The following is an 8,974-nucleotide window of genomic DNA, read 5'->3' as shown; positions in this document are numbered from 1 at the left end:
TGAGCAGGGGGTTGAACTAGATGCCCTCCTGAGGTCATTTCCAAACTTCATTTCCTGTGATCCTAAGACTGGAGCTGCTGTTTCCTCCTTTGTCCACACCTGCATTATAGTGCATTAAGTTTAATACCGGTATTAGTGTGCCATAATCTGTTCCCTTCTTTCGGGCCACATGCACACACATGTTATAGTGCATTAAGTTTAGTACCTGTAAAAACAGGAACTAAGTGCGTCATAATCAGCTCCGGTGGCACACGTCTTTTTCCTTGGAGTCTCAGACCAGCAGAGACTCCCCACGCCTGACGAAGGGCGATGGCGCCCAAAAGTTTGCTAAGAACTTTCCCCCAACTACTCAGTTGGTGTAATAAAAAAATATCACATCGACTCAAAGAGCCTTGCTTGCGTCTTTTAGATGATGCTAATGTGCAGTAGCATGAACGCCATGCGCCTCCACACCCGGAGGCGGTGGTGGTGCAAGCGTGGCAGCTGCGTCAGCGGTGGGGGGGATGGCAAGCGGCGCTCACCTGCTGGCAGTGTCAGCAGCACCTTTTTGCAGAGGGTGTACCACCACACTCAGGGGGTGCACGTACACCCGCACTCACCCTCTACACATCGCCAATGCACAGTAGACGGCGTACTCCAGAAGCTGGCACACTCCAGAAGCAATCTACTGCGCCTCTGGTGTTTGGTGTAGAGCAGCTGGGGGGAAGCCAGCTTTAATAAGCCTGTCCAGCCCTCCCCTTTTGAAGCTGGAGGGGTGGCTGCGGACCAGCAGCGTTTCTTGGGGGCGATCCCTCCGGAGAAGCTGGCTGGAGCCCCGGTGTAACCCGAGAGGCAGCCGGCGGAGGTGGAGCGGGGCCGGAGGGCGGGAGCACGAGGCGCCGTCCCGGCCCCCCGCAGCAGCCGGGGGCGGAGGGGATCCCCGGCGGGAGGCGGCCCCCGTGCAGCCAAGCGCGCGGCGGGACGGAGCCGGCGCCAGCTCCCGCTCCCGCTCCGGCTCCCGCGCCGCCCCGCTGCAGCCCGGCGCGGCCAGGGGCGCTGGAGGCGGCGGGCCGGGCGCGCGGAAGCGGGGCAAGCTCCTCTCAGTAACATGCTGGGGCTGTGGCTGGCGCTGGGGCTGAGCCTGGGCGGCTGCTTCGACGGGCCCCTGTACCCGGAGATGTCCAACGGGAGCCTGCACCACTACTTCGTGCCGGACGGCGACTACGAGGAGAACGACGACCCCGAGCGCTGCCAGCTGCTCTTCCGCCTGAGCGAGGCGCGGCGCTGCCCGGGCGCGGGGCCGGGGCCGGGGCCGGAGCCGGCGGCGCTGACGCTGCGGCAGGAGCTGACGCTGCTGGGCCGGCAGGTGGAGGACGCGGCGCGGGTGCTGGACGGCCTGGGCAAGAGCATCTCGTACGACCTGGACGGCGCCGAGAGCTACGGCGCGTACCTGCGGCGCGAGGCGGGCCAGATCGGCGACGCCTACGCCAGCTCCGACAAGTCCCTGGCCGAGCTGGAGAGCAAGTTCCGCCAGGGCCGCGAGCACGAGGGCAAAGAGGAGAGCCGGCTCGGCCGCGACTTCCTGGCCATGCTGCTGCACGCGCGCGCGCTGCTGCAGGACACCCTGGCCGTGTCGGCGGGGCTGCGGGACAAGTACGACCTGCTGGCGCTCACCGTGCGCAGCCACGGCACCCGGCTCGGCCGCCTCAAGACTGACTACCTCAAAGCCTGACGGCCCGCCGGACCCTGCCCCGCGCCACTCCCCGCGCCCCCGGGCCTTGCCGGCCGCCACGCGCCGGGCCCTCGGCTCCCCCTGCTGCCCCCCACCTTTCCCGTCAGATCCCCCAAGTCCTCCATCCACCTCCCTCAGGTCCCCCCATTGCCCCCTATCACTCCCCTCAAATCCCCCATCCACCCCCAGCGACCCCTTCAGGTCCCCCATTGACCCCCACTGCCCCTCTCAGGTCCCCCATGGCTCCCCTCAAATCCCCCACTGATCCCCACCGCCCCCCCACCATTTGCCTCAGGTTCCCCCATCACTCCCTTCAGGTCTTCCCATTGCCCCCACCGCTCCCGTCAGGTTCCCTTTGCCCTCCACTGTCCCCCTCGGGTCCCCCTGTTGCTCCCCACTGCTCCCCTAAAATCCCTCATCCATCCCCACTGACCTCTTCAGGTCCCCCATTGACCCCCACTGCCCCCCATCGCTCCCCTCAAATCCCCCATTGATCCCTACCCCCCCTCCCCCACTCCTCTCAGGTTCCCCCATCACTCCCCTCAGGTCCCCCCACTGCCCCCCCTCCCCCACTCCTCTCAGGTTCCCCCATCACTCCCCTCAGGTCTTCCCTTTGCCCCCACCACTCCCGTCAGGTTCCCCCATTGCCTCCCACTGCTCCCCTCAGGTCCCTCCATGCCCCCACTGCTCCCATCAGGTCCCCCATCACTCCCCTCAAATCTTCCATTGACCCCCACCAACCCCTTCAGGTCCCTCATTGACCCCCACTGCCCCCCACCGCTCCCTTCAGGTTCATCTTCGCCCTCCACCAACCTCCTCAGGTTCCCCATTGCTCCCCACCACTCCCATCAGGTCCCCCATTGCCCCCCCCCCACTCCCCTCAGGTCTTCCCCCTGCTCTGACACCCTGCGCTTGCCCCTGGCACAGCACAAGGCATGAGAGATTCACCCCACTGCTCTTCCCCCTGATACAGCACACGGCGTAGGACATCCCCCTTCTCTTGCCCCCTTTGCCCTGCTCTTGCCCCTGATACAGCACAAGGCATGACAGATCCCCCCTTCTCGTCCCCTGCTGCCCAATGCTTGCCCCTGACACAGAACAAGATGTGGGAGATTCCCCCCCACCCCAACTCTTGCCCCTGGTAGAGCGCAAAACATGAGATCCCTCCCCCCTCATTCTTGCCCCTGATACATCAGAAGGCATAGGAGATCCCACCCTGTTCTTGCCCCAATACAGTGCAAGATGTAAGGGAAGCAGGCCCCATGGAGAGAAGGTCCTGAGGGCCCTGCTGGTGCCTACTGCAGCAGAGAGTGGCAATCCGCCCCCTCACAGCATCCGGTGAGGTGAGCTTCAGGCTGCCAATGCTTGCACTCTCTCTAGATGTTTACTTTGGTTAGCCAGTGTGGTGTAAAGCATTCTTCTAAATTCACTAGTTAGTTTAGATTTTTTCCCCTAACCCTAGCCCCCTCTCCCCTGCCACTACCACCCTCTTTTTTTTCGCCTTGCAGAAAGTATTTTTAATTCACAGTGTAGGGGGGACACAAATCCAGACCAGCTCAGTCCATGGGGAAGCCTGACTCTGGCTGTGGAATTATGCTCAAGGGGTAAAATGCTGTGGGCCTGCTGCCGTGCCACCTTGCAGTTCAGCACTGTAAGGATAAAAAGCTGCCTGAGGGCTGGATTTGCTCTACCTTCATTCACACGGAGTAACCTGTCCTTCCTCAAGGATGCCCATTGAGTTCAGAACCCCAAGGATCCTAAGGTGATGTTCGGTATGAATGCAGATGCTCCAAGCTGGACCTTTGACAGCGTGTTAAAGTCCCTTTGCACAGCCATAAATGTCTGTGCGAGGCACCAAGCTACAGGTGATCAGACCCTGTTTTTTTCACAGTGGGTCTGAACTGCTGTCACAGTAGGTCTGAATTTCAGTTCACTCACTGACATATTCTGCAGCTCTGCTTATGGTACTATGTGCCTTCCTCTAACACACACAACCACCACCCCCGCCCCCCCATTATTTCTAGGACTGTATTTATTCTGTTCAATTTCTGGTGTTTTTAAGCTATACGTTGTGAAGTGTGAGCACGCTAACATGTATATGAAGCTCAAGTTTAGAGGTTATGTTTAAATTAAGTATCTTCATGTCTTTTTTAAAGAAAAATATGCTGTATTACGTTGTGCATCCTTGAGTACAAATGAAGAAGAGTTATCTTGGATATTCTACTGTTTGTTAATGTATCATGCTTCCTAAACTAGCTTCTCATTTCAACTACCTTAAACATGGACAAAACAACGTAGTTTGGGTTCACGTTTAGATATATACATGTATTGGACTCTAATTGCTTCTGTTTTGTTCTCACTCCCTCAAATGTAGATCCTCTGACCCTCTGTAAAACCCTTAATGTTTTGTTGTTGTTGTTGTTAAAACACATATTCTGCTTATGTGACGATATTGCTCTACTATCTAATTTAAAGCTCTGGTTTTCGTTTGTGTTTTAAGAGGAGGAAACTGTTCTGGCAGCTGTACTTATTGAGGCTTGCTTATCTGAAAGGCTAAGCTATCAGAACCCCTAAAGCCAGCCGAAAAGACATCTATGAAGAGTCAGATCCTGCAAACATTTATGCTTGTGAGTAATTTCACAGTAAACACAAATGTCAGTAGTTTTTATAGTATCAGGCCCTAAAGTTTTAGTATATTATTTCTAAGCACAGTAAAAAACTTTATCCGTTCCAAAACGGTGATGTTTGTTTGTTGTTGCCTCTGTACTTGCAAGCTAATCTGTTATTAATTTGTGTCATTATTTGTGTTCCTAGACAATGGCTAAAGTGTAGGGCAGATTTTTGTGTTTGTTTTATTTGGATTTTTTTTTAAATCTGTATAACCATCGCTATTTAATCATCAACTGGAAGGAATATTAATTACTACATTACAGGTACTGCAGGCAGGATCACTGTTTGGCTGAAAAGAATGAATGTTCATATGTTTTAATAAATATTAGACACAGTTGAAGTATTTTTTTCTTTTATATTTCTGCTTGTGTCATACTTTAAATCATGACATTGTAAAACATATCTTTTTAGTAAAATCATGGAAATGTGAGATACCTGCCAAGTGAAAAATTGCTTTTTTTCCCCGAAAAATATAAAATTATCAAGGGTCACAAGTACAGGCAATTTTATCTCAAATTACTGTAACAGAAAAGTGCTTGTAATTGTTTCTTGGGGAGGGAGAGGGCAGAATTGACATGAAACTTGCTGCTTTACAGAGTTGTAGAGGAAGTAGGTTTGTGAATATTTAGTGTTCGATTTTGCTAAACACACATTTAAAAACACTTCACAAATAATTAATTGGGTAAATGTTTCAAAAGTATATGAGTAATTAAAGATGCCTACGGCCAGCATTTTGTACGTATGTATGAGTCCAAAGATGCAGAACAGCAGTTACATAATGTTAGTGAGTCCTCTCTCTCAAGCAGCCTTAAAACACAGTGCCAAGAAAGCAACTGTTTGCAGACTGGCTACTTCCGAAGTGAGTTTGGCAGAACTGCACATTAAAATGAATGCATCTGTGTGTGTATATAATCGTCAACTCTCCTTCTCTGCATTTACATGAAATTCATATTAGTGTGTCAGGTTACCTACAATAAATTCCTCCCCTGGTTATTCACATTTCACAAAATACTGGAAATTGCTCCAGACTGAACAAGGTAAATTAGTCCTCAGCTCTGTAACACAAGGTTGTGTATAAGAGTTTGCAACATTTCTACTTTGCCAAACGAGTAGCAAATAAAATTATGGCCTGGCCTAGACATGAGTTGATCTCTTTAATGAAATAAATGGTTTTATATTGATTAGTTAAAACAATGCAAAACCCTATGTGGACACTTTAAAATCTGTTTAAAACCATCTATATCTATTTCCCTTGTGTCCATAAATGCATAGGTACAAATTAAGATGATATAGCTACTTAAAAAAAGTTGTAAAAGTATCAGTTCAAGGGTGGGGGCAGATTTAATGGAAATCACTTTACAGGACTTAGCAACGGGTTCACTTTTTACTACTGAAAGGAATACTACTTCAGTCAGTACAATAAACTACTCCTGATACCAGGTACCTTCAATGAATTTGGCCTTTAAAGCTCTGCAAATTGCAAATAGGCCTTTAAAAACTGCACGTGCCTACAGTTCTTCCTGTCGTCTTACTGGTTCTGCTTGTCTGGGTCAGACCCTCAGCTGGTGGTGACTGGTATAGCTCAGCTGAAGATCCTCTGTTTTTATACCATCCCTTTGAGATAACAAAGGGATTGGAATCTGCTTTCAGGCTTTTAATTTAAAATGCCCTGTGGATTTTTAAACTTGGGGCTTGCTTATAGGATTGCAACAGTTACTTTTAACCAGTAACTCATACCATCATGTTTGTGTATTGCAGTCCACATCTGTGGTGCCACATACCACACGTTCAGTTGTTTTCTGCACTGCAAGGCAGCAGTGTGAAGGGTTTTCTTGACCCCCAGGGGTCAAAAAAAACAGCAGGGAAAAAAAACAGAGCAGCTCATGCGGCTGTAGCATGCATCGCCCAAAACCAGAGTCTGGCTGGCTGGAGTTGCACTCTGATGCCGGCCAGGCTCTGCGTGGCAGGATCGCCACTGCTGCAGCCCCAGGAGGACCCCAGGACCCCAGGTAAGGCTGGTGACGCCAGCCCAGTGCTGACCCCAGCTTCCCCCAGCCCGCCCATGACAACCTGCCATGGGCCAGAGGGTGCATGGCACAGGCATTCCTCGGGGACAACTCGGGGTGGCACAAGGTGCAGCGCCGCTAGCTGTCCCAGAGAACCAAATGTCCATACATGTCTGGACACGGCCTTGGAGTTTAATCTTAAAAATGTCAACCATGGTGGTAAAGAAGAGCAAGCTGCCTTTGACTGTTATGATCTCATCCTCTCACTAGAGCTATTTGCAGAGCTGGTGAGGTTTTGTGTGTGTACCAAAGGACAAAGAGAATAAAGTGTTATGCTTTAAACAACAATATATCTGGAATTATTTTAAAGAAGCTTATTTACTTCCACAGTTGTGAAGGCACCTTTAACAAAGTCATCCCCATCATTTTACAAGGGTTGTTCAAAGGTGTTAGAGATCAGAATTTTCTTTTCTTCAGGTACCTTACATCTGAAGCCAGTTTTCTGCCCAAAACATTTCAGAATCTCAGTAATTTCTTTCTCAGAGATGCATCAACGTTCAGAGAAGAGGATTTTAAAGGCGTGAGGAGACTTTAAAAAACATAAACACACCAAGCTTGATATTTGCTTCACAAATTTGATTCATACTTGCATTCACAGTAATGCACAATGGTTCATCATGGTTTCCACCTGAAAAGCTAGAAATATATTCTCTTCAGACCATTATGCACTGAACATAATAAGGAGAGTTCAAGACACAGTATCAGCTTTAATGCTGGCATTATCACAGATATTTCCTTTCCTTTCCTTTTGTGGGTTTCATTGAAACCCTCAGGATACTATATCCTTCTACTGTTACTGTTTTTCTCTCTCTCTCATATATTATTCCTGTTTTATTTTAAAAATAATAGAATAAAATATTGCTAAGTTAAAGAAATTGACAACTATGATTAATGAAGAAAGTTTTTATGCTTAAAATTTGGCAGTAATGCCTGTCATTTTTTTAACTGTAAAAATGTAGTTTTGCTTCCAAACTGTTAGAGAAATTTGTTTCCTGAACCTCTTTCATCACTTTGAATCTTGCTCAATTTTTGGCTAATATTTAGGCAATGTATGGGTCTATAATTGGTTCTTGAAATGTATGTCTCACTGGAAAAAATAATGAACCAAGCACACACACTTTTCAGATTCAATTAGTACACATATTAAAAAATAACACTGATTTTTTTTCAAAGTTTCTTTTTAGAGTTGTCACCTTGGGCATAACATCAGTTAATAATTCAAATCTAAGTTTAAGGTATAGTGCCATAAAAAAGAAAACATCTGACCTTCATCATTGTGGTTCCTAGCAACGTGGCATGGAAATTCTTGTTGATTCCAGTTGTCCTTGAGTATTGCCCGATCTTGACAAGGTACCTGTCTCCAATATGTCATTAGCATTCTCTCATTAGAAAAGACAATGCCAAGTTTATTAGGTTTTTTCCCCTTAAAAGGCAACATTGTTCAGTATGTACCTACCTTTTAATTACTTATAAACACATCCTGAACTAATTTTCCATGTGACAGCAGCTGGTCATGTCTGAACTTATTTTGGAGAGAAAATAATCCTCAGGGAAAGTTGGCTTAGGCAAAGGAAGAGACTCATTATTCAGAGCTAGAGATTGGCATGTGGGATGACAGAAAAAGCCCCAACCTTAAATCATATTTTCCATATACTATCCATATTGCAAAACATTTCGCTGCAGTAGGAGTTACAATAATAAATTAGTTTGTGGGTACTAATATTTTATGATAAAGAGACCATCAAAGTTTCACAAGGCTTTTCTGTGTCTATAATAGATCAAAACTTTCTAAAAATGTGTAATCACCACACTTCATATAATCTAGGAGTTTATATAGGAGTTGACACTAGGAGAAAGACTTCACGGGGCTCTAGAGCGTATCAAGTCCTTTTATTCATTATTTTCTTTACAATTCTTGTTTAGGAATCTTAGCCAGAGCAACAGTATAGAAAGAGATCGTTCTGTAATTGTGTTGTTGTTATTGAATAATTCTTGTTATAAAGGAGTTTTGCAAGTATTAGTTATAGGACCAATGTTGCTTAATATTTTCATTAATAATGCCTCTGGCACAGAAGTAGGATTGTGCAAATAAAATTTGCTGATGACACAAAGTTGGGAGGCATTTCAGTGAAAATAATTTGGATGTAATACAGAAAGAACTGGATGCCCTTGAGGTCTGGAGTAACAGAAATGGGATGAAAAATAAACAGTGACTCTTAAATGTAAAATGAATACATGGTCCAGGGAGCAGGGATTCCCCTCTCCCAGGAAAGTGACCTCATCACAGGGCATTCTCCCTCTAATACTTATTTTCTCTCTGACCCTATGAATCTTGCATTTCTTTACACAATGGCACAGTTTCAATGGGAGTGGTAGGCAGTGTTCCTAGATCAGGCCTGCCAAGTTAGGGAGCTGTTCAGCGCAGATGTTTGTTTGAACAACTTCAGGATGAAGAGAGCATTAACTCAAGTCTCCCACTTCCTGGGTGAGTGCCTTAACAATTGGGCTACTACTATATTGTATGAGT

General features: G+C 47.5%; 1 protein-coding gene across 1 annotated transcript; it reads left to right on the top strand.

The window, feature by feature from the left end:
* Positions 1 to 791: 791 nt before the first annotated feature.
* Positions 792 to 4,815, top strand: FIBIN (fin bud initiation factor homolog). The gene has a single exon (XM_059722723.1). It carries the CDS (start codon positions 1,088 to 1,090, stop codon positions 1,709 to 1,711), a length of 624 nt encoding a protein of 207 aa, XP_059578706.1. The 5' UTR covers positions 792 to 1,087; the 3' UTR covers positions 1,712 to 4,815.
* The last annotated feature ends 4,159 nt before the right edge of the window (positions 4,816 to 8,974 follow it).

The sequence above is a fragment of the Alligator mississippiensis genome, chromosome 2 (assembly GCF_030867095.1).
Source record: "Alligator mississippiensis isolate rAllMis1 chromosome 2, rAllMis1, whole genome shotgun sequence".
Taxonomy (NCBI): domain Eukaryota; kingdom Metazoa; phylum Chordata; order Crocodylia; family Alligatoridae; genus Alligator; species Alligator mississippiensis.
The sequence above is the reverse complement of the archived record's forward strand: the minus strand, read 5'-3'. Positions and strand labels throughout refer to the sequence as shown.

Excerpts from the sequence above, each read along its gene's own strand:
- FIBIN (XM_059722723.1), top strand. The coding sequence starts at position 1,088 with ATGCTGGGGCTGTGGCTGGCGCTGGGGCTGAGCCTGGGCGGCTGCTTC.